Here is a 24426-nt window from a genome sequence, read left to right on the forward strand (position 1 = left end):
ACTGCTAAAAGAACGAGGAGGAAGAACCAAATGGCGATAGTCAATCTCATCCGACGAAATAATGGCGGGAAACTCGTGAGATACTCTATTCTCAACCGCCGAACCTCGTCGCCTCAGAGAACCTTCACAACCACCGGCCTCTATGGCTTCTCTCACCTGAAAATCCCCGTAGGCTTTCAACGCTTCGTCGACGACGCAATTGAACGGTATTTCCAAAGCTAGGGTTTCGGTTTTCCTTGTTCGACTGCAAAGTTTCAATCGACGAATTTCCGTAGTCCACCAGTGATTCAATTGTGATACAGGTCCGGTGAGATAATCGAGTACATCGCGAGTCAGCCTTCTTCGCTGGAAATCGTCAGAGCGATGGACGAGCTCTCCGACACAGTACGTGTTACTTTGAATAGGCGTGTTTTTTCTAATAATAATCTGCGTGATAGTGATTGTTTTTCTTCTGCCTGATTTGATTAGGTTTGTTCAGTAGTAGATTCCGCTGAGCTCTGTAGAAGCACTCACCCAGACAGGTTGGTCTTCGCTTCTTATTTTAAAAAAACTGTTTCCATATCTGATTATTTTTTGTTGTTTGGCTTATTACATTGATATTACATTTTGATGTTCGTAGGGAGTTCGTTGAAGAGGCAAACAAAGCTTCAATGCGAATTAACGAGTATCTACATGTGAGGTGACTGTTTCGAATGATTTAGTTTTGATCGGCTTGAAACTTTATCTTGCGTGTTTCTCGTTGGTTGACGTGTTGGTCAATTAGATTTCCATTTCCAGATGTGTTGTGTTTTGGTTGGCAATTCCTGGATTTGTAAACAAGCTTTAAACTCGGTATTGAGTTGAGTATTCTGATGTATTGATTAGGAAATTTGTTTAAACATTTAGGCGGAGATGTATCAAGCCAATGAATCGCGACGTTATCCTGTACCGTAACATGATAATTTTCGTTCTGAATTTCAGTACCTCAATACGAACCATACCCTGTATGATGCAGTGAAAAAGGCTGAGCAAGAAAAACATTTGCTTAGCGAGGAAGCTCATAGAGCAGCACGCTTCCTGCGCATTGACTTTGAAAGGGGTGGAATTCACCTTTGCAGTGGTACCTATTGTGTTCTTTCAATCTTCAATTTTTCCCCTTTTGCATGAGATTTAATTCTACCTAGCTAAGCATTGATCCATTATAAGAAAATTCTTTTTGACCTTCACTTTTGCAGATAAATTGGACCGGGTGAATCAACTAAGTCTAAAAACTTCTCAGATGTGCAGAGAGTAAGTATTGTACTTTATTATCAATCATTCACTTTGAGTGTTAACAGTAAGTTTAATGTATATATGTATTGCGTGATGTTTCCAGTTATATGTAAAGGTTGGGTCCGAAACTAACTCGAATCGTACTCTTTCCAGATTCACAAGACTCTGCAAAGAGGCTATTTCTTAGATCTTCAGTAGTTTTGACGAGGTCCAATAATATTTTACAATATGTGCACCTTGGTTTAGGAATCTGCTCCTCCTAAACCTAGGACTGCTAATTGAAATTTCTTTACTGTTTGATTCTGATGTCTGTGTCGAAAGGACTGCTAAGTTCCTCATTCCGAAAGAAAAAAGGACTGCTAAGTTCTAGGAGTTGAAATTGGTTGGGTTTTGTGTGGAAGTGTTTTTGTATTGCAAGTGGCTGTTCCGAAACCATTTATCTCAGAGTTTGTTTTTGCATATGTCAGGTTTAGTGACAACATCATCATCGATCCAGGCTTTGTGGATATATATCCATCGTCACGCTTTCCCAAGCATTTGCACCACCTCGCTAAGCCCATATATGGTTTCTCATCTGCAACAAGTCAATCAATAAAGGGAAGTAATACTTCGAAACAGAAAGGATTCCGCATAAGTACAGATCCCTCTGCTCTGTCTCTACTTTTGCAATCGACCCCTAATGAGGAGGTAGTTTTCTTCATATTGGTGAATTCTAATATAGTTCTGTGAATTGTATGTATTGGATGCTGGTTGAGTAGTTTTGGACTCTGTGGATTTTTTCTTCTTGATGTGGCGTAATAGTTTTGAGTAATTAACTTCTGTAGGTTAGGAAGTTGGCCTATGTTAAAGGAAATTCGTGCCCTCAAGCAAACCTTGGCGTTCTTGAAAAGCTTATAGGTGCTCGTCATGAGCACGCCCAGGTAATTATATGCAATGCTTGCTGGATCTTTATTTCTGATCAGATCGTAAAATTCGATTCACTTCAATCCTCATTTTTATCTCATAATACCAAAAACTTAACAATTAAGTTCATGGTGCACTACTACCAGACATGGTTTGTTTTCGGTAAAGAGTTCATGTATACCACTTTATCATGCTGAATTAATCACATTACTTATTGTGGTGAATGCAGTTATTGGGGCATAGAAACTATGCTGAATACTTAGTGAGTCTGAACATGGCTTCATCACCCCAAGTTGTGATGTCATTCTTAAAAGAGATGAGCAGGATGATCAGGCCTAGTGCTGATGAGGTATCATTTTTGTCTTAATGGATTTACGTTCCAGTCTCGGTACTTCCCCACAGGTCTACTAAGAAAATGATTCAATAAGTTTTGCAGGAGTTTAGGCAAATTAGGGAATTCAAGAGAGAGAAATCTGGTAGAAGAACTGCAGATCTAGAGCCATGGGATGAAGCGTACTACACATCGTTTATGAAGTCAGAAACCTATGACTTGGACTCTACGGTAACTTACACAGTGCTTTACCTATATTGGCATTATAATTTCTTTATTAATCTTCAATTACATGTGTGGTTGAATATTAGTCTGTTTCAACCCTCACGATTTAGATTAACATTATTTGAGCAACCATCTTTTCTGCAGGTTGTAGCATCATACTTTTCCTTGCCCCAATGTATTGAGGGTTTAAAAGCGTTGGTGCATTCATTATTTGGCGCAACATTTCAAAGTGTTCCACTTGGACATGGTGAATCATGGCACCCAGATGTGCTCAAGATGTCACTTCATCATCCCGATGAGGTATTTAAGTGTATTATTGCAAATCCAGGCCATTGAAACTCCATAAGATTTGAAATCTTTTAAATGAAGCTTAGCCGAGCATAACACTATAGATACTTCTAATCTACCCGGCATAATTCTATAGACAGAAGTAACTCTTTATAAAGAAAATAAGTAGCGCAAGGAGAAATGTTATTGACAAATCTAACTGATTTTTATAAGACATACTGTTTGGAATACAGTTTTGCTGCTTATTATATGCCAATAGGGACGATTGACATACATATGTTTCAGGGTGACTTGGGATATCTGTATCTTGATTTACACTCCAGAAAAGGCAAGTATCCAGGTTGTGCTCATTTTACAATTAGAGGTGGCCGCAGAGTTTCTGAGACAGAATACCAACTCCCTGTAAGTTTTCTCTCTGATTAGTTAAATAACTAGAACATCAAAATTGGTCACTTATGTTTATGTCAGTCTAGTCTTCCACCGAATTTTCTGAGAGATGCATGGCATTAGGAACTTAGATATCGAGGATACGCTCAATAAGTTCCCTAAGCCATTGTCCTCAATAAGTTCTATTTACAGATGATATTTCCAAAATATTTTAATCCTTCTGAATCTGAACTCTGCTTCTTGTGAAACAACAGGTTGCAGCTCTTGTCTGCAATTTTTCAGCTTCTCGAGATCCATTTAATGTGAGATTAAATCATTCGGAAGTAGAAACACTTTTCCACGAGTTTGGACATGCACTTCACTCATTGCTGTCAAGAACGGTATCAGAAAACAGTTCAACCTTTCTGTCTCGTCTGTTTTTTTTTACCTTATGACAGATTGTTTTCTCTCTCCCTGCAGGATTACCAACATTTTTCTGGCACCCGGGTGGCTCTTGATTTAGCAGAAGTGCCTTCAAACCTATTTGAGTGAGTATTGTTTTGCAATCTTTTCCAAGTGGTTCAATCAATTTTGTTACTTTTTTTTTCTTACACAAAAAGAGCTTGCTAGAACTTAGCAATTTAGTTTGCATTTTTTTCGTAATTTCTGTTGAAAGAAAGGGAAATAAAAATAATTGGTTTTCGCAGCTACTCTAAAAAACTTGAGATGATAATACCCACTACCCAGTACACCATCCATTATATCGCAACAAAACATAGTAGACAACGAAATTTTCTGAAATTTTACAAACATTCCACTATTAGTATTAGTGGCCATTATGTTCTCTCTTCACCCATATCTCGGTCGTCACAAAACTCACAAAGCGGGAATGTATGATAAAAATTTTGGTACTAATATTATGTGCTATGAATTTTTTCCCCGTACACAAGTTTTCTTTTGTGTATGTTATTGATTCTTTTTTATTCGGCCTTTGGGTGGTAATGATCTAGGTGATATTCGTAGGTACTATGCATGGGATTATCGAGTTTTGAAGACATTTGCCAAGCACTATTCAACTGGTGAAGTAATACCGGAAAAGTTAGTTGAGTCGATGAACGGAGCCAAAAAGATGTTTACAGCGACAGAATTGCAACGCCAGGTCTAAACCCCTTTATATGTTCACATGATTTAGTCAGCCCCGACAATGAGAGTGCTGACCGATCTTTGCTTAAATTTCTCAGGTATTTTACGCAATACTAGACCAAACACTGTACGGTGAACAGCCAATCCCGCCAAGAGACACAAGTTCTATTTTTGGAGATTTGAAAGTAGAACATACTAGCTGGACACACGTAGAGGGAACAAATTGGTGCACTCGATTCAATCACCTCTTAAGTTACGGTGCAGGTGAGTCAAAATCATGCGAGATCTTTACACAATTGCCACTAAACTAACACTGCTATTCCAATTGTTTTAGCGGACAAAAATAGACATTATATTCGAATTTTATGTGGACAAAAATTTTAGGTTATTATAGCTATTTGTATGCAAAGTGTTTGGCGGCGAGCGTATGGAAAAATGTTTGCAAAGAGGATCCGTTGTCGTTGAGCACAGGGACGGCTCTGAGAGCGGAGCTTCTGCAGCACGGGGGAGCCAAGGAGCCGGCTGATCTGTTGAAAGGTCTCGCCGGGGACGGAATTTTGAGATATTCGAATGGCGGGTTTGTTCCTGATATCACAACGCTTTGTGAAGAAATGAAGCTCGGGTCTTGACACCACCACAAGGTAATATCATTCAGCCACCCACCATTCCCATACAGAGACTGAGACTTCGAGGGGGTTGTGCCAATAAAAATGGATTGGTAAAGGTTAGACGAATATAAGTGAATGCTTGATTCCTCACCCTCTAATCTACCAACTACATATTCAAGTTTTCTCTCGAATAAAATAGGGTTAAATGAAATATTATTATTTATTCTGATTTGTGTTTTGTTATTTAGTTGTATTTTTAGATTCGTGGACATGTTTGTGTGGTTATTGCTGAGGGAAACCGTGTCTATTAAACTATTGGAGAGTTAAGTCATGATGTTATTTCAGTTAGTTTCTTTATAAAAAATCAAAATGCATTAAAAATATATTAAATAACTTGTTTCCGATAAGTTTTCTATAGAAATTATCTTATTTTCTGGGTTAAAATATTTTAAATATTTCTTATGACAAAAAAAATTTAAATGATAGATTTCATAACACTTTATTAATTGATAAAAAAAAAGCTGTACGTTTATTTCAAAATTGAGAAACTCTACACATTTTGTAATATATTCCAAGTATTTTTAATCATTCTTCTATGTTCATATTTATCTTTCAAAATATCAATAACTACATTCTGTTTTTTAACAAGTGAAAAAATTAAAACATATTCAAAATTGAAACTAATGTAACTTTTTTTTTTTTCTTGTTTTTTTGGATCGGAGAACTAATGAACTTGGGAAATAGCTCAAATTTGTTAAAAATTAGAGAAAAGAATATTCGCTGTCAATAACTGAAATATTATTTTTTTCGTTTTTTATTTCGAAGTAGACACCAATTAATTCAATCGGTACCCATCAAATATTTTGACGTCCATTGAAATGATCTGAAAATACGAAGAATCTGATTTTGACATTTAAATTTCGACGAAGATTGAGAAGAAAAAGAAAAGCAAATATGAATTATTCATGGTTAATTTTGTTTCTATCTGAAAATGAAAAATGTATGTTGCTCTTTTATTTTGAAATAAGACTGTACTTATAAATTAAGGTGAGTGTTTAGAGATTTTATTAAACTTTGCTATATAAAGCCAAGACTACTAGTGCCTAATTAGTAATTAGCTACTTCAACGTAATTTTTTTGTAAACTACACATTCAAGTTCTAAACAATTAATTAATTAATCAACTGGCGTATCACTGTTTCTTTCGGTGACAAAAAGAAAAGGACAATATCGGTGCAACGAGCAGTGTGTTATTTTTTTAATTACTACAATTAACGAATAATTTTTAGTCTTTTTTCATCATCCTAAAAACTAACATAATATTTTAATATAACTCAAAAATATCAAAAATTTTTATAAATTATGTTAATTTATTTTGAACATTTTAATCAAGTGTGTGCTTTCAAAACAAAATACGCATTGATACAATACTTTTTTTTTTTTTTTTTTTTTTTGCTGGGGATAGAAGAAATGCCATAACCAGCAATTGTTTCCACATGTTTTTGCCATTTTTTTCTTTAAAAAAATATTCAAGTATAATTAGTTAGGCAATTGTGCCCACTCGAGTCTTACTCTGTTGGGCCTTTTTTACCCATTCACAAATGATCGAATTCACCAAATCCGGAACCTCATCGTGGGGACAATGACCTACAATTTCAAATGTTTTATATTTCACACAAATAAACATAATATATAAATATTCAGCAAAAATATAAGAACACAAACGCAGTCTTACCAGCATCCAGTTCCTTGATCGCAACCCCCTCGCAGTGCTCTTTGATCATGTCCAATTTTGATTTGGAGTCAGAAATGGGATCTTTCATTCCCTTAAAAAAAAAAAACAAACAAGATTTAGACGTTATCAAATTCGGCCGAATTCATTATTAAACAAGATATAAGAAATAAGTTTACCTGTATGACTAGAACTTTGTCACTCAAATCTTTCAAGAGAAAGTTGAGCGGGAGCGAGAGATTAAAGCTGAAAATACTTTCCAGCACCACTAGCACCCCCGGATCTTTCGACTGTTGTAATTTTATGTTAAAGACAAAAACATTACTAAAATACATATTTGGTTATATTGATAAGAGAAGCTGGGAAAAATAAAGGATACTGCTCTCAGCATTTCGTCAATAAGCTGATCATCAACTCTCTCTTTTCTCTGCAATGTACAATATATGAGTAAATATAGAACAGGCGAGAGAAAGTAAAAAAACAATAATGATAGAGACTCACAGTAGGGTAGCAATTCTTCAGTAAGTTTTTAATGCTCGACCTCAGGTAGAACGATATGAAACGAGCTCCAAGCCACGTGGCCCCTGAAGTTTGTCTCTCCTGAAACAGTTTTTCGTTGGTTAATTTACAGATTTTCCCAAATTTGTAGCGCTTTGGCACAACCATTTCTATTTTGACTTATTATACTTACTTTAGTGAATGGCACAAATGAATACCCCGGAACAATATTTCCAGCACTGTTGATAAGGACAAGAGATTTGGCCAAAGCGGGCCAGAGACGAGCAACGATAGCAATAAAATAACCTGCAGACAAGATTGTAAAAATTGGAGACAAAGAACCAAAGCAATGAATCACATTCTTGTAGCTGTGAAAACGGGTTATAGCGTACCGCCAATTGAGTTCCCCACAAGATTGGCTGGTTCACCCACGACTTCAATGATGAAATCTCTGAGTAGCTCTGCCCATATGAGTTCCGTATAGACGATATTTGGCTTTTCTGATCTTCCAAATCCCAACATTGTGATGGCCCAAACTCGATTTCCTGCTTCAGCCAAATCGTTTGTATTATCCCGATAATGCTCTAAAAAGGCTCCAAAACCATGGACGAGAAGAACAGCTGGACCCTTGTGACCGGATACTGTGTACTGCAAGAAAATAAAAAATAAAACGAAAGAATGCAGATGATAATTGAGTTATGCCGACCTACGGTCATCCAAGCTAGATACGACAATATCATAACATAATATGAGGGAACGTGATAAAGACACTTCAAATCAGTATATGAAATAGCTTACCTGAATCAGATGATTGTTCCATCTCCAAATCCGAACACCGCACCTTGTGGCATCACTTATTTGACTTTTACATGACATGAGCCAATACCACTGTTATGAAAATCATTCACATTAAATAATTATGCAAAACATGTACCTTATCAAAGAAAATTACCAACCAATCATTACAATCAATAACAGTCTGTACTTCTCCATCCTAAAAAAATAAATCAAGACGAAAAAAAAAATTCCCAAAATGACTGTTAAATTAGTTGTAAGACTAGTACCTCCATAGAGCAAACTGCATCAATTGCTGCAGCGACCCAGACTGTTGAATATCCAAATGGAGAGAGGAATCCACCGTTTCGCTCCCTCTCGTATTTCATGGCTTCATAGTGCACTCTCCTTCTAGATATAATCCCAAGAGCAAGGGCAGGACCAAAGAGTTTGGTGAACGAGGCTCCTTCTCGAGCTTCTGTTCTTCGCACACTTTCGTGAAGCCTGCGTAGTATTTAACTCAATGAAGCTGAACGTATATATCAACTGAAGTTGCATTGAAGACTGTGAAAGAAAGTGTTTACACACAATTAAAAGAAACGCACGACTAGAAGTGACAACTTACTCTTGCCAGTCATCTCGGGCTGTTCCCTCTAAATATCTCAAATACGCAGCCAATGCGTTTGACACAGTGCCTGTCCCACCTCCTACAACACTACCTCTACGTGTGACAAACACAGAACTGGAAACTCTCTTCCTCTGGAAATTCTGGTCATTTTCAAAACTGGAAATGTTCTGATTACTTTGACCAGGCTTCAATAGCTCCATTAATACAGCCTCAGCTGACTTCGCCTTGATCGAATTCCAACTCTTCACAGGTTTCGGTGAATTTTCCTCCATAAAATCCATCAGATCACTAAACGATGGAATTGAGCCTACCACCAAAAAAAAAAAGCCACTCTCTTAACTCCGAAACACAAATTGCACCCCGAAAGCTAATCTATGTTCATTCTAATTTCACGATTGGAAGTTAAAGAAAAATTAAATTACCCCAATCTATTTCCATATCTACACCAGGCAGAGCTAGCTCTGAGGTTGGAAGCGGCGAGGAAACTCTGACTTTACGTTTTTTGAAGACATCATAAGAATCGGGAATATCCATCAATCTCTACACAAGAACATACAGTCCTAACTACTTGCAATGGCGAAACTATATAATAAAAAAAAAACATATTAATGGCAATGAAAATAACCTCAACATCATAAAACTGAGTTCGCCAAAGAACAAGCTCCGGTCCTCCATTGGAAAACTGCATTGCCTTCAAAGACTCATCGGCCAAATACATCAGCTCACGAAGGTCGTGCTCAACCTCTTCCTCTGCGTATACATGTGTGGAATTGACCTATTTCCCAATTTCAACTATCAAGTTCGAATCCTCAACAAAAATGAATATAACAGTGACTATGCTAAGGTTAACTATTTATCAACAGCCATGAACAACAACCTCTATCGCCAGCTTTGGTAGCACATTTTCAACTCTTCCAAATCTAACCATCAGATTCGATCCACGGCTTCTCAAACAAGCTCTCAAATCCTCCAACGCCAAAATCACCATTTCCAACATTTCATCAGAAAATCCTATATCAAAATGTAAATGCATATGCATAAGTATAAACACATATTTCTTAAGTTCAAGAGATACAAAAGAGGAAGAGAAATTACGGCGTAGAATTCGTCGATCGAAGACGTAGAGAGGAAAGAGACTTCCGTGCTTGGACGCCGCGGCGGCGAGTCCGGTGTGATCGTCGGCGCGAAGGTCGTGCTTGAGCCAGACCAAAGCAGAGCTCCGATCTTCAGTCTGAGCTCCGACAGAAAGCAAGGAGAGTCGGCGACGCTGTTTCGGCGGCCGTAGAGCGTTCGGGAAGAATGAAATGGAATGAGAATGAGGGAAAGAAACGAAGAGCGACGCCATGGGAATGGGAAGAGGAGCGAGCGAGAGCGAGGGTTTTCCATTAACGAAATAAGAGACAGACTAGTTTTGTGTTTATGTTAGGGCTCGCATTGCCAATGGTTGAGACTGCGAAATTCGATTCTGTGGTGTTCGAGTGAAGTGAGTTGGAATTTCATGTGGAGTTCAGACTATATGCTTTTCTTTTCTGTTTCTTGGAATCTCTCTCTCTCTCTCTCTCTCTCTCTCTCTCTCTCTCTCTCTCTGCCTTTATTTGCTTTCCAAACCCCTATACTCTTTGTTATTACCACTGATGCCCCATATTTTGTGAATTTATGACTTCTTTCCCAGACATTAATATATAATAAGTAGGAGGGCAAGCTCTCCAAGCCATAGAGGGTATCTTTGACATATCTCGAAATATTTTGTGTTGTCGTTGGAAAATTCGGCAAAGGAAACTTCGCCGGAGACATACGATAAAGTTGTGTGTTCCGACTATAATTCTATAAAATCAACGGAATTAATGTGTTACGTTTTAATTATAACACAAATCTAACGCTCATATAATGATCGAATTGATATTAACGTGTGTAATATGAGTTTCACTTTGTAGTTCAAATAACTTTTTCTCAAATTACTTGAACTAAATTTTTTACATGCGACTAAAAATTCTATTATGCGGAGAGACAAATGGTTCAAACGTACGGTAATTGTCGAGTTTATGTGTATTCAATAAAGTTTATGTGGCTAAACATATGTGAGAGAAAATCAATCGAAATTCATAAACATATACGTGAATTTTTTTTATTATTATTATTTAGCTCATTGTCGATCAACTAAACTACTTATCGATCATCTATTGCACTTCTTCTTACGTGGAGTGAGTCAATACTTTGCCTAACATTACTAATTAATGATTTTGTTAAAAGTGTTAATTGAAGAAAACAGTTCCTTGGGAATTATAACTGAAATAACACAAAAGCAAAGGGCGTATTTAGAAAATAGGAATATCACACAATTACACAAATAATATCATATCCACTAAAAAAAAAAAAAGAAGAAGTTAACCAACAAAACAGAAAAATGGCGCTAATAATGAACACATCGACTTTGGGCATCACAGTCACCACCGCTAAACCCTCTCATCGCCTTCCTCGCTATTTCCGCTCCGCCGTCAGATCCCAATCGGACCCTCCCGTCGAGTCGGAGGCCCAATCGCAGGCCCAGCCCAAGAAGCTCGGCTTCGGATCTCCGACTCCGACGAAGGAGAGCAGCAAGAAGAAGCGGAAGGGAAAGAGAGAGAGGGCTTCGATAATCCGTCGGTCTCCGGTGGAAAATCCGGCTTTCGCGGCCTCGGCTGTGTCGGCGGAGGAAGAGAAGAAAGCCAAGGAAACTGGAAGGAACGAGAGCGCGTTTCTTCTGGCTTGGCTTGGTCTCGGCGTTATCATCCTCGTCCAAGGCCTCGCTCTCTCCGCTTCTGGTACGCTTTTTTTTTTTTTTTTTTTCCCTCTTCTGCTTGGATTCGAACGAGTCTGTGATTTGTTGCGGAATTTGAGTTTATTGAGCTGTGTTGTGACTTGTGATGGTTTAGCCAGTGATAAGTGTTTTTAGCCTGTGTGAATCAAAGCTGAAATGTGCGCGATAAATTCAATTGATTCTATTACGATCGAGCAGAATTGAGATTCACAGAATGAGAGCTTGAAGCTTCTCAATCGTAATTTGAGTTTATTGTGCTGTGTTGTGATGGTTTAGCCAGTGATATGTGTTTTTAGCCTGTGTGAATCAAAGCTCAAATGTGCGCGATAAATTCAATTGATTCTATTACGATCGAGCAGAATTGAGATTCACAGAATGAGAGCTTGAAGCTTCTCAATCGTAATTGGGATGAACAGAACGAGAGCTTTGAAGTGAACAAAAACTGACAGCTTGCTAAATATTCTGTAATGACCTAATCATACGAGATTGTCAAACAAATCGGAAAAATAAGTTGTTCAAAGAATTGATTTTATAGCTTCCGTCTTCGTCGTGTTGATTGGAAAAAAGCAACACATAAATGCCTTGCAACTAAGAACTCTCCGTGGAGATTTTTGAAGTTTAAAAGATGTCCAAATATCGTTTTTTCTTCATTACCACTTAGTACTGCTTTAGGTTCATATATTTACTAAACAAACAGTAATTTTCAAATTTTGTTTCCTTAATAGTGCGTAATGGATAAGCTGATTCGATGGTTTATGCAGGTTTTCTGCCGGAAAAGTGGGACAAGCTCTTTGTGAAGTATTTGTATCCAACATTCACGCCAACGGTCGGGTTGTTCGTCGCCGGAACAGTCACTTATGGAGTGACTAAGTACCTACAGAATGAAAAACTCAAAGACCAAAAATGACTTTGTAATTAATTGGCTGTTAACTTTCTTGTGTAATGCGACAACAATTTGCTTGCGGCTATGAGAAAGAGTGATTGAGTATATTTTTAGGTTTCACCTGTCAAGTTTTCCAAGCTATTGTCTTTCACTACTGATTTATTGCTCTTAACGGTTTGGATTGACATTGGATATGACTAAGTAAGAAAATAAACTCTAAGAGCATCTTTAATGGTACATTGGCTTAATTTGTCAAATCAATTTTTTAAGGTATAATTTTTTTAAGCAAAATTGCTCTTTAGTGGTAAGCCAATCTCCATCTTTTTGCTTAAACATTAACCATATTTTTTTTTACATTTTATTGCATTCTCATTGGTTGAAAAATAAGTGGGACCATTAGCTTAGTTTAGAGCCAATTTGCTTAATAGAGCTAATTTGCTCTACCAAGCAAATAGCTAAAATGTGCAACAATGGTTAAGCTAATAGCTTAAACTTTTCAAAATTGCTAGCAAGTCCCTCTTTTTGCACCATTAAAGATGCTCGAGCATCTTTAATGGTGCAAAAAGAGGGACTTGCTAGCAATTTTGAAAAGTTTAAGCTATTAGCTTAACCATTGTTGCACATTTTAGCTATTTGCTTGGTAGAGCAAATTAGCTCTATTAAGCAAATTGGCTCTAAACTAAGCTAATGGTCCCACTTATTTTTCAACCAATGAGAATGCAATAAAATGTAAAAAAAAATATGGTTAATGTTTAAGCAAAAAGATGGAGATTGGCTTACCACTAAAGAGCAATTTTGCTTAAAAAAATTATACCTTAAAAAATTGATTTAACAAATTAAGCCAATGTACCATTAAAGATGCTCTTAGACTGCTCCGGTGCGGTTTTTAGACCCTTTTTAACATTATTTTATTTAAAAAAAAATTAATTGGAAAACGTATTTAACGTAAACAAACAAAGTTATCACATCTTGAAATAAAGATGTTGATACTTAATATTTTATAACCAGTTTGCTCCGGTCTAATTTGCGATTTCAATGTTTGGAACAGGCCGTTTGAAACAGCCAAAAAAAAAAAAATCTTAGACCAAACCGGAGTTTAAAAAAAATAGTGGTATGGTCTGTTTTTCAGTTTTTATTTATGCCTTTAAATTGTTGAGCTTGATTTTTGAGCTACACTAGGATTATATAATTGAGCCTAGGCCAGCTTAGCCTTCTTCTATGACCAATAGTGATATAACCTTTATGTAATTTTACTCAGATAGGTACAGTCAAAACATCTTTATCAGCCTATAATCATCAATCTTCAGTAAGTAAGTACAAACACAGTTGACATGAAATTCACTTCTCAGTTCATTTCCTTTACTATTCACTTTTTTCTTTCTTTCACCATAACTTGGTTGCTGTTCCTGCTTTCAGAACCATTTTTTACTGCTCAATACACTCTAAATGCTGTTCATATTAAAACCCTGCTTCATTTCTTTCCAATTCCAGTGCTAGTCTCCACTGACCTGTCTTCTACTCTGTATATGACTATTTCAATCTCTGGCCCTATTAGATAATATCTTATGCTAAGAGTTTAATTTCTGAGAAATTCGCTCAAAGCTCCCTAACTTTTTTGGTACCAACCGAGCAATTAATTCTATGGTAATGAACAATGAGCCAAATAACACACACGCACACAAGTGCACGTGTGTTTGTGCGTGTGTGAATGTATATCAGCTCAAAAATATCCAAAGAAAATGATGGATCTGAAGTACGGACTGGATTTATTTCTGGTTGTTGTTCACTTCATGGTGTTGTCAAAAAAAAGGTTAGGCCTACACTAGTTATTTTGACAATTTAGTTGTTCTTCAAATTATTAGATACATACAATGTTTATTATTTTATCCTATCCTTCTTCCTTCTTTTTTATGTTTTTTTCTTATCTGTCATCTCATCCCTTAAATTGAGATGTTAAGTGTGAGAATGGATATATAGTCAATGCCATAAATGTCAAGAAGCATGAGTATGAACTACTTCAAGTTTGAGACCTGAATTTCAACACAAGTAGAATTTGTTGAGACTTTTTGACAATGTCTTTTGGGTGCATTATACTATGAACTGTCATCCAAATAATTTTGGAACTTTTGGTATGTTTGAGTACCCAATATTTCTTCTTGCACAAGCTTTACAAGTATTGAAACTCGGTACAAGCTTTACATATACGATTGCTTATACTATAAGCACCGTATATTTTTTTTTTAAGGCAGTTTTTGCTGCAGTGGAGATTGAATCCACGACCTCCACACAGGAAGTGGCGTGGAATTCCACTAGGCTATCCTAGGTACCACATAAGCACCGTATATGTATAGCAAGTATACATAGATAGATAGGTACAATATATGGCCAACTTATCAGAATAAATGGGCTAAAAAAGACCCCAATATTTTTAATTTCTATTTTTTTCCGTGCAAAAAAGAAAATCTTGTTGAATTCGAATTCTTCAAAGATAAATGTTTTTTTAGAACGAAAAACTATATTATTGATGATAATGATATTGATGAATAGTTAAATACAGAGTTAGCAGAAGATAAAATGTTGAATTTCATTATTAGCAAAAAGAAAACATTGAATTTCATTTGAAGAATAAATAAATAATTTGTTTTGGAAGGGCCAATCAAGTGGGTCTTCTTTTCTGGGGGTCATTTTCACTTTCGTATTCTCTCCTATAATTTCTTTAAAAAGACCGCATAATCATTAGGATTAGTCGATTGTGGTTAGCTTCAGCTTCACAATCACCGAGTGTCACTTCATCAAAATTGTAAGAAAAAGAAATGTTGCCACCAAATAATAACAAAGCCATACAGTTAACAAAAACTTACCACTACTCTTGTTATGAAAAAAAAACAGTAATAAAAAAAAAAGTGAGTGGAAAGCAAAGAAGTAGAAATTTTAAATAACAGCATAATGAATATTCCATGCGCTCTTATTTTTATTTCCATTAATTTTTTTTTCAGGTTTTTGGTCACTGGCCACTGACAAACTTCTTCATTGTCATGTCAAATCCAACCCTATTCTTACGAAAAAGATTAATACAAAAAAAAAAAAAAAAAAACCCCTTCAATCTGGCTCAAATTCCTTCAAGAGAACTTAAACTCATCCATGATGGACCTTTAAGGGGACATGGTACATGTACCATTGTTGTTTTCTAAGTTAACATTAGCAGTAATAATGAAATGAAAGAAGTAATTAAAAAAAGTGGTCACATTTTTTCAGTTATAATAACAATCCCAAACGTGCTTTCATAAGGTCATACAATAGGTCACAGGCGCCGCTGCCACTTTACGGCCTATAAGAAGATTTGGTTAAGAAAAATAAGTGTTTAATGATTACAAAATTAGAAGAAAAAAATTAGTCAAAATTAAAAAAAGGCCAAGTATGTGTGTGGTAGCGAAAGAAAAATACAATATAATGCAATAACTTGCATGGTGATGTTAATTGAAAGTGAGAGACAGCTGGTTTTCTCCTAAATGAGATCGACAATTGATCTTTAAATAACCGGAAGAGAAAAACATTTAATGAATTTTAATTGCCTAATGGACTGTCTTTTTCTCTTCTTTTCGTGGGGAACGATACCCCAAGTCCACATTTAGTGATAGTTACGAAAGTAAAGGTGCGATTTAGGTTTAATCTTTTTTCCTTGGTATGTTTTTACTGATAAATTATACACTATTTTAGAAATTAAATTTATGCTTTGTAATATTTTTTTTATTTGAAAAGGCTAATTCATATTAATAGAGTCTTTATGTGAATATATATTAATAATTTCGGTTTTATCGGGAGGGAAAACATTGGAATCACCAAAGAAAAAAAAAAGAAAAAAAGAGCTATTATCTCGTGAAAATTGTGGAAGAATCAAAAAGCCCAAAATTCGTAGTCAAATTTTAGGGCTCTTTGAGCCACTCTAGTATCGTGTCTCTTGGGTGGGTTTAAATCCAACACACAACTAGGTTTTGGTGCCCTCTTGTCTTGACTCTTGACTACAAAACAAAACGTGCCCACTTTTGAGTAAAAAAGAGCACTGCGAAAGAGAAAGAAAAAGAAAAAGAAATCCATTTCTTAAATTATAATATTTGGAAAAAATTAAATTTAAGTTAAAGTATTATTTTTTTACATAATTATTAAATTCTAATCATTTTATTAAAATCGACAACAATTTAGCAGTTTTACTATTAAAATCAAGCGAAAACATTATTTTATTTTCGTGATCATTTTCTTGTTTCGGATATTTTTTTATTTTGTGATTGATATTCATAAAATTTTGTTATAGAATTGTCACGAAATTTTGTAATTTGTGATCAGTTTATTGCGAAATTATATAGAACACTATAATTTTGGTAACATTTATTTAATAATAATAATTTTAAATAAATTTTATTTAATTTTTAGTAAAATTTATAAATTTTTGTGTCAAAATCAAATACAATAAATAAGTGTCGTGGCTCAAATCCCTATAAAGTTTTCACCAAAGAAAATACTGAGGAAAAAAAGGAATAAGTGGGTCCTATTATATACACTAAAAAGTACTGCCAAGTGCCAAGAGTTGTTGGATTTAGAAGACTAGTTGTCTGAAAATGACGCTTGTCTTTTTATTTTCATTTCCGTTTTTTCAATATAATCTACAATTAAAAAAAAAATCTACAACAAAAAATCCAAGATTAAACTAATGTCTTCTGGATAATCATATAAGATTACAAACTAAATAACAAATAAATTAGCTAGATTCTACAAGCATGTGAATTAAACCCAATAACTAATAGTCAAGAGCGTTATATAAACTGCCAATTTGGGGTCTTTAAAAACTGACCAAAATTCCAATTTTGATTAAAGTGTGACATCTCAACCTCCTCAAATGGTATTCAATTAACGTTATTGCACAAATATGAGTAGGTTCTGATATAATTAATTCTCAGCAAATGGCCCACTGAAATTCGCTTCTAAATTTATAAGTACTTTCTCAGAGTAGAGAGATATAATATTATTATCACCTACCCTCCCTGATCTATGTTTTCTAAAGCATAATAAAAAAAATACTGTAGATACTTAAACAAACAGTAATTCTTCAATAGCAAGCTTGAAATAAAAAGGCGGGAACGCCGTACTACTTAATAGTAATTATACCAGTATCCAAATTCCAAATATATATTATAATAATAATAGTATATAGCAAAATATCATAATAATCATTACAACAATTATAAAAAAAAAAAAAAAAAAAGCTTTCACTAATCTCATAATATATAACTAAACTTATAATCAACATCCCATAAAACAAAAAAGCAAAGCACAGCTTCTTCACAAGAAAATGAAAAAACAGGAAGAAAAAAAAAACAATTAAAAAAAAAAAAGTCTCTTTTTTTTTTTCTTTTTTTAGTGGTCGAGAGCATTGGGCCCACTACAGTATCCCAAGAGATGGTTCCAAACCCACTGGACCAAAAAGCGCCGTCTAAGTCCGTTCATATTATACGTCGCTCCGTCACGTCCGTCAATAAGCTGCCCAGTGTAGGACCCTCCTCCACCGGTCCCGTAAATCCCCTCGCAGAGATCCGCAATCTCAACGGGAAAGCTCGGATCTTGACCGGCGTACCAGGCGTTGACCAGCGGGTTCGTGGCCAGCTCAGCAAGCTCGTGCCCAATCACGCTCACCATCCCGTCCACGCCAGCATCGCCGTTCGGCGCGCGAAGCGGCTTCAGCCCGTTCATGTACTCGGGAACCGCGAAAGGATAAGCACAAACCCCGGGACACGTGGCACCGGAGTTTCCGACCCACGCGTAGGGAAGGGTATATCCGACAATCGACGGGAACGTGAAGTAGTGGAAGCCGCAGACTTGGCGGCAGAAGTCTTGGACGTAGACATCGTCTGCGGTGAGGACCAGGTACACCCCGCTCTGGGGGTTCACGGGAAGCGGACGCGTGGAGGCATTGACGGCGCTTTTGATCACCGACTGGATGTCGAGCCGGGTCAGGGATTTGCCGTGGGAGTAGAACCGGTCGTTCTTCTCCGACCCGAGCCGGACGGTTCGGGAGATGTTTCGGCCGGTTTGGTCCGTGTACATCTGGACCGTCCGCCACCACCCGGCCACGGAGGGGCTCGGGGTTTCGACGGCCGAGATCGAGTTGATGAAGCCGCGGATTATCTTCTTCTGCGAGGGCTTCCATTTGCCGTACCAGATCGTGTGGACGGTGATTTCGGCGGTGAGGACTGGTCCCATGTGGTACTTGAGCTTCACGAACTCCGACGAGCCTTCGTACTTCTTCGAACCGCCGTAGAGGAGGTCGGTGGGTGACGTGGCTGTGGTGTTTGGCCATGGACGCCACGAGAGCGAGGGTTCCGGGGAGAGGAGGAGTACGGTAAGTACGGTGAGGATGAGGAGCACCGGAATTGGGGTCTCCATTTTTAGAAGGGTGTCTTTGAGAGAGGGATTTGTGGAGTGTTCTTGGAGAGTGTTTGTAACTTTATATAAGTGGGTGATTTTTTTTATTTAGAAAAGGGTAAATAATAAATAAACGGAGAATTTTATTTATTCATTTTGAAGTTTATTTGATTTTTGAATTTTTTTAGTTTTTATTATTATAGGGGCATTGGATTGCGGGTAATGGAGGACAGATAGATTCTTAAAGCGTAGAGAGTAGAGACTAGAGAGAGAGGTGGGTCCCACAAAGTCAGGCACTCATGATGATCAACTCATCGTCATCTTATTAATCTTATTCATATTAATAATCAGATTGATTTTGTTACTTTTGTTTTTAGGGAAAATAACACATTTATACCCTGTGTTTTAGTGAAATGTCAAGTTTAACCTTCGGTTTTCAAAAATGTCGAGTTCATACCCTCTGTTTAACTAAAATGACGAAATTATACCCTTTGTTTAACTAAAATGACGAAATTATACCCTGAAATAGACAACAGTGTCTTAAATATTCTTTTTATTGACTTTTCATTGACGTTGACTATAATATTTATAATATAAACACCAATTATCTTTATTCATTCGCGTCATATATGTAATTTATTTAAAAACTAAAAAATAAACAACAGTTTCTTAACCGTGAAGAGCATAGAAAGAGGCAAAGGGGTAAACATCGATAGTTGATAGTCATCAAAATTGCATATTCGAACAGAGAATCCAAGATTTAGAGTTACAATTTGAACACAGAATGAAGTCATTTCTTAGGCGGTATGAGTTTTATTATTTAATTTCAATTTGAGGCTATTTTTATTTCAAAATTGAGAATTTGGAAATTAGGGTACTGATTTAGATTTGATTCGGTTTTTCTTATATAAGAGTTAATATCAATGAAAGAGAGATTTGTGACGCTGTTATTCATTTCATGGTATAATTTCGTCATTTTAGTTAAACAGAGGGTATGAACTCGATATTTTTGAAAACTGAGGGTTAAACTCGACATTTCACTAAAACACAAGGTATAAATGTGTTATTTTCCCTTGTTTTTATGAAGCGCGGGAATTAAAATTTAATAGGGGTTTAAAAAAAAGTTAAACTTGGTATAGGGGAAGAGGGTTCGGGGAAATGATACTGTGGAACCGCGATGACACGAGGTACGGGAACGTCACGGGAAAGGTAGTGCCACGTGGCGATAAAGTTTAGAGTGTCAGTGGTTCTGGCGATAGTGTACCATTGCCATATAAGGTTAAGCAAAAGTTACAGCCCACTCTCTCTCGAGTCTCGACCTATCCTTTGAATTGTTTTTTCCAATCGGGTCTTTATCAATCAACACTCTTATCCAACGAGTTAATTAGGAAGACAGATTCTTTGATTCTATCTGTGTGTCTACATATATATAATTTTTTTTTGGGATTTTAAGCACAACTAGTCCTTGAATTTTTATGATTGCGCTTTATTTATCCCTAACTTTTCCTAACACTTTTAGGCCCCGTTTGGTTAAGTTTTCCATTCCTGTTTTCTGTTTTCTGATTCTAAATTCTAGAAAACAGTTTTTGAAAAACTGTTTGGTTATAAATTCAGAAAACAGATTTAGAATCATGTTTCTGTTTTCTTTGAAATTTGTTTAGAAAACAGAAAACAATGAAAAGTTGTTTTCTATTTTATCTCTATACAATTGAATGGAAAACATAACCAAACAACATTTAAAATATTCCGAAATGTAATTCTAAATCTGTTTTTTAAATTTAAAAATTAGAATCAGAAAACAGAATTTAAAAACAGAAAACGAGTTTAGAAAACTAAACCAAACGGCCCCTTAGTATTTTACGAAGAAATTTTTTCTATAAAATTCTACATCTAAACAACTTAAAATATGAGCTGAAATAACTTGTTTTTAATTTTAAAAAGAATAATTTAGATAAATAATCCTTTTAAAATTTTAAATTGTCTGACTTTGATTTAGTATTTTAGGGTTAAAATATAAGTTTGTTACTTTATCTTATCAAACTAACAATATATTTTAGTTAGTAAATATGTGTTAATTACTTAAGTGTCAAATTATATTTTGAAAAGGACCAAATAAATTAGTGACTAAAATGTTTGAAAATTAGGGGCTAAAATAGCATATGTACATTTCAGAACCTGGTTAACAAAAATTAAAAATATATATTAAAACTACAATCACAAAATTCCTATCGAGATAAATTTATGATCTTATATTTGTTTCAGTGCTCGTGAATTGTCTAGGGATAATTTCACTTTATGAAAAGATATATGATATGTAAACTTTTTATAATACTATGGTATGATTTGGATTGGATTCATGGCTAGTGGACACGGAAACAATATCAGTTTTGTTTGTTGAACCTTATTTCATTTTCAGAACAACTTGAGTTTTGGCTTGATGCTTAGTTCTAAAACTCAGGTACAACTGAAAGTAATGTAAATTAAATAAATTTTGGATTCCAATTTTCATGTATTTAAAGAAGGCCACCACTGATCGGTGGTCCTTTGATTTTGTTCTTTTGTAAAACAATTGCAACAGAGTTCGGGTTACTACTATATTTTTTTTAATTTTTTTGTTTCCTGAAATTCTGATGGTTCGGATGACTACTTAAAAATATTTGTCCACAAGAGTAGCATTGACGTGGCAAAGATAAACTGTTTGCTATCTTCTTTCCAAACATAATTTTTTTTATCTATTTGACAAACTTGTAAATTTGTAAATATGTCAAAAGAATTCTTTAATGGGAAATTTTGTGTACTCTAAACAAGTATAGTCAAATAAGATAGAATATGAACGTCAAATAATTAATCGTGCAAAAGCACAAAACAATTAACACTACTAACTACATGGATGTTGGTCATTAATCCGCGATTTACAAAAATATGTGGTTATCGAGCTGAGAAAGTGAAAAATAAATTTATTATCACCGTGGTTGTCATTATAGGTTTTATTCGTTGAGGGAATTTATGAATCGGATGTCACTCTAATGGTTTGTTTTCGAATTATGGTCTCGACATTCAGTTGTAGTCGCGTGAAGATTGAATTTAGCTAGCTTCTCTTATTTGACACGGATAATTGCAATTTAGTTGTGTGGACGAGATAACGGCAATTTTTGTGGTGGAATTAAGCAAAAAAAAATGTAATAATAATAAAAAGCCGTCAGCATAATAAATTACGCAAAAATAATCGAGGGATTTCAAACCCCTAAACACACAAGTCACAACCCTCGTTTCACTCACACGAGAAAAAAAAAATCTCATCAAAAAACTTGAATCTCATTAATTTAAGACCTTCGACGAATAAAATAAAAAGAGAGACAAGTAAATAATTGTGAATACAATATGATGCTCATGAACAATCAAAACAAAAATTAGTCGTACGTATATTACAGTAAATAATTGTTAATATAGTGGTAATGCGATTTTTCGGATAACATTCATGAAACACATGTACGGGTGCGAGCTTGCGATGTGTAAAATTTTTCATGGTTTCGAAAGGATCGTAACGGAGAAAGGATATCCATAGTGTAGCAATAATGGTCAACGTCTCGTTTTCTTTTTTAGAAATGAAACTTCACCTGTTTGGATAAAATTCGTTTATATTTTTTAACTAGTTAAGACATAATTAACCTTTCAATAAGGTTAAACGCTCGTGTTCGATAGCTATCAAGTTCGTTTTTTAAAAAAAATTATGATATAGAGAGAGGCATGTTAGTCTCCATTCAGCTAATATAAAGTTTTATTATTAACTAAAATCAGCGGCTAAATGACGAACCATTAAAACAGACGACTAAAATAGTTTGGTGAGTTAAACTAGTCCAATAATGTCTTCATTGTGTACTCACAGCTCACAAATTTAGCAATACAATATTTAATCTATTACAAAAATTCGGTATATATTATATATATGCAGTTATGCACAAGCACAACGCATGGGAGACAAAGTTGTACTGAAAGTACTGTCTTTTTACGATCATGAGGAACAGAATCCTCTCAACTCGCCTCTCATCCTCAGTGCTGACCATATGATATCATTTTCTGATTTTTATTGAGTAAATAAAAAAGGACGATAAAAGAAAAAGAAAAAAAAAAGAAAAAAGAAGGATAATATCATCATTCTGCACAAATACTGCATCCAGTTCAAAAACTATCAATAGCACAATTTTAGGAACGTCGCTAGTTTAGTGACTTTAGTCACAATATATATATATATTAAAAAAAAAACCTAAATAATCTCTCTCGACTGAATTTTTCTTAGAACCCAAGACAGTGCGTGCAGAGAAGACTGAAAGTTAATATAAAGCGACAAGGAATACGCTGAATACGTACGTACTGTATATTTCTGTGTTTTATTTTACTTATTATTTTTTTTTTATCACGAATAATCTATAAGGTTAATTCGGGTATATTCTTGAAGAGGAAAGGGATTTTTGGCATTGGCAATCACGGAGTAAATTGCGCAGCTTCTCAGTGCCAAGTAGGAGCGAGAGAGTAACAACGCTACAGCAGAGCCTGAAAGCGACACCGTTGATGGGACCCACAGGGCAACGTGTGGGCCAAGTCAGTGATTAATATCGGGTTATCGGCTAATCGCAGCAAAAAACAACTTTGGCCGCGAATGTGGGTCCCGCATTCCAATTCATTGCCACGAGTAAGGTGACGTGTTCAACGCGCTCTCGAGCTAATTCGGCGCGCGTTTGTTTTACGTGCCATAATAAATGATCTAATTACCTCTAAAATGTTACTTGTTAATGTTATGATACAATAATGTCTCTATTATTTAGGACTCGTGTCGTGTAAGGTGTTAGTGGGATAAAAAGGTTTATGAAGGGAATATTCACCATTCAATTTTTTGTTTCTATCTCATACCACCTATATAGTTTTACTTTTTTTTATTGGAAAAAGACTAAATTAATTAATTTATATATTAAAAGAAAATAGTTTATCTTAGTGCTTTCAATTGAGCCGGGCCGCCTATGGGTTAACCTGCCCAATCCGGCCCTCTTTTTTGGAGATTTTTGGTTGACCCGACCCTTTACGAAAAAAAGATCAAGATGAACCGAACTTGTTGACAAAATATAAAATGTAGTGTAAATGGATATTGTTGTGCAAATATAATCTCTAAATAAGTTATAAACGAATAATCGGAGGAAAATCCGCTTATATATTGTATTGTTTGTCCGATTCGGTCCGACCATTTTCCAAAAAAAAATCTGACTATCCAAAATCTCTAAAAAAAAAGATCGGGTTGGGGCGGACCAATTAGTCCACAGGCATTCCGGCCTAATTGATAATACTAAGATATGGTTTGTTTCTATGGGCGCGAATTTCGATTGAGAAATGTCCCATAAAACACAATCGGCAACATGTGGTGATAAGTGTTACCTTAACATATTGATAATTTAGTATACTTATTGTATTATTGTGATTATGTTTATAACCACTTTATATCTTTTAAGCAGTTTGAATTTTTGATTGAGCTTGATTTTTACAATCTAAAAACTTACTTTTCTTTAATCAATATATACATGTGATCCAATTTTTTTT

At 35.4% G+C, this 24426-nt stretch overlaps 4 protein-coding genes across 4 annotated transcripts; 2 read left to right on the forward strand and 2 right to left on the reverse strand.

Moving 5' to 3' along the window:
* On the forward strand, nucleotides 1–5341 carry LOC149379944 (Zincin-like metalloproteases family protein). Its single transcript, XM_089604413.1, has 17 exons — nucleotides 1–206; nucleotides 303–384; nucleotides 469–521; nucleotides 620–674; nucleotides 961–1099; nucleotides 1215–1269; nucleotides 1719–1938; nucleotides 2076–2171; nucleotides 2384–2503; nucleotides 2591–2716; nucleotides 2855–3010; nucleotides 3284–3400; nucleotides 3640–3765; nucleotides 3845–3912; nucleotides 4388–4523; nucleotides 4606–4771; nucleotides 4892–5341. The coding sequence occupies exons 1-17, from the start codon at nucleotides 31–33 to the stop codon at nucleotides 5134–5136; spliced, it is 2136 nt and encodes a 711-aa protein (XP_089460539.1). The 5' UTR covers nucleotides 1–30; the 3' UTR covers nucleotides 5137–5341.
* A 1196-nt stretch (nucleotides 5342–6537) lies between these two features.
* On the reverse strand, nucleotides 6538–10249 carry LOC149379945 (DNA photolyase). The gene is made up of 14 exons (XM_089604491.1): nucleotides 9842–10249; nucleotides 9624–9757; nucleotides 9372–9521; nucleotides 9169–9286; nucleotides 8744–9053; nucleotides 8409–8622; nucleotides 8143–8232; nucleotides 7737–7992; nucleotides 7538–7650; nucleotides 7348–7446; nucleotides 7226–7273; nucleotides 7026–7136; nucleotides 6850–6940; nucleotides 6538–6761 (listed from the first exon to the last, which is right to left on the reverse strand). The coding sequence occupies exons 1-14, from the start codon at nucleotides 10089–10091 to the stop codon at nucleotides 6658–6660; spliced, it is 2088 nt and encodes a 695-aa protein (XP_089460617.1). The 5' UTR covers nucleotides 10092–10249; the 3' UTR covers nucleotides 6538–6657.
* An 874-nt stretch (nucleotides 10250–11123) lies between these two features.
* LPA2 (low psii accumulation2) lies at nucleotides 11124–12584 on the forward strand. Its single transcript, XM_089603477.1, has 2 exons — nucleotides 11124–11547; nucleotides 12305–12584. Exons 1-2 carry the CDS (start codon nucleotides 11151–11153, stop codon nucleotides 12448–12450), a joined length of 543 nt encoding a protein of 180 aa, XP_089459603.1. The 5' UTR covers nucleotides 11124–11150; the 3' UTR covers nucleotides 12451–12584.
* Nucleotides 12585–17666: 5082 nt separating this feature from the next.
* Nucleotides 17667–18961, reverse strand: EXL3 (EXORDIUM like 3). Its single transcript, XM_089603808.1, has one exon. It carries the CDS (start codon nucleotides 18859–18861, stop codon nucleotides 17836–17838), a length of 1026 nt encoding a protein of 341 aa, XP_089459934.1. The 5' UTR covers nucleotides 18862–18961; the 3' UTR covers nucleotides 17667–17835.
* Nucleotides 18962–24426: the final 5465 nt, after the last annotated feature.

This window comes from Urtica dioica, chromosome 12, assembly GCF_054948205.1.
Source record: "Urtica dioica subsp. dioica isolate 48M chromosome 12, U.dioica_male_clone48M_v1_H2, whole genome shotgun sequence".
NCBI classification, from domain to species: Eukaryota; Viridiplantae; Streptophyta; class Magnoliopsida; order Rosales; family Urticaceae; genus Urtica; species Urtica dioica.

What these genes read in the sequence shown, in the direction of transcription:
- EXL3 (XM_089603808.1), bottom strand. Translation starts at nt 18,861, where the DNA reads ATGGAGACCCCAATTCCGGTGCTCCTCATCCTCACCGTACTTACCGTA.
- LOC149379945 (XM_089604491.1), bottom strand. Translation starts at nt 10,091, where the DNA reads ATGGCGTCGCTCTTCGTTTCTTTCCCTCATTCTCATTCCATTTCATTC. An exon ending in AGATATGGAAATAGATTGGG is followed by an intron (nt 9,054 to 9,168) that starts GTAATTTAATTT and finishes TTTTGGTGGTAG; the next exon opens with GCTCAATTCCATCGTTTAGT. An exon ending in TGAAGAATTGCTACCCTACT is followed by an intron (nt 7,274 to 7,347) that starts GTGAGTCTCTAT and finishes TGTACATTGCAG; the next exon opens with AGAAAAGAGAGAGTTGATGA.
- LPA2 (XM_089603477.1), top strand. Translation starts at nt 11,151, where the DNA reads ATGGCGCTAATAATGAACACATCGACTTTGGGCATCACAGTCACCACC. An exon ending in CCTCGCTCTCTCCGCTTCTG is followed by an intron (nt 11,548 to 12,304) that starts GTACGCTTTTTT and finishes TGGTTTATGCAG; the next exon opens with GTTTTCTGCCGGAAAAGTGG.
- LOC149379944 (XM_089604413.1), top strand. Translation starts at nt 31, where the DNA reads ATGGCGATAGTCAATCTCATCCGACGAAATAATGGCGGGAAACTCGTG. An exon ending in GAATTAACGAGTATCTACAT is followed by an intron (nt 675 to 960) that starts GTGAGGTGACTG and finishes TCTGAATTTCAG; the next exon opens with TACCTCAATACGAACCATAC. An exon ending in TCAGGCCTAGTGCTGATGAG is followed by an intron (nt 2,504 to 2,590) that starts GTATCATTTTTG and finishes TAAGTTTTGCAG; the next exon opens with GAGTTTAGGCAAATTAGGGA.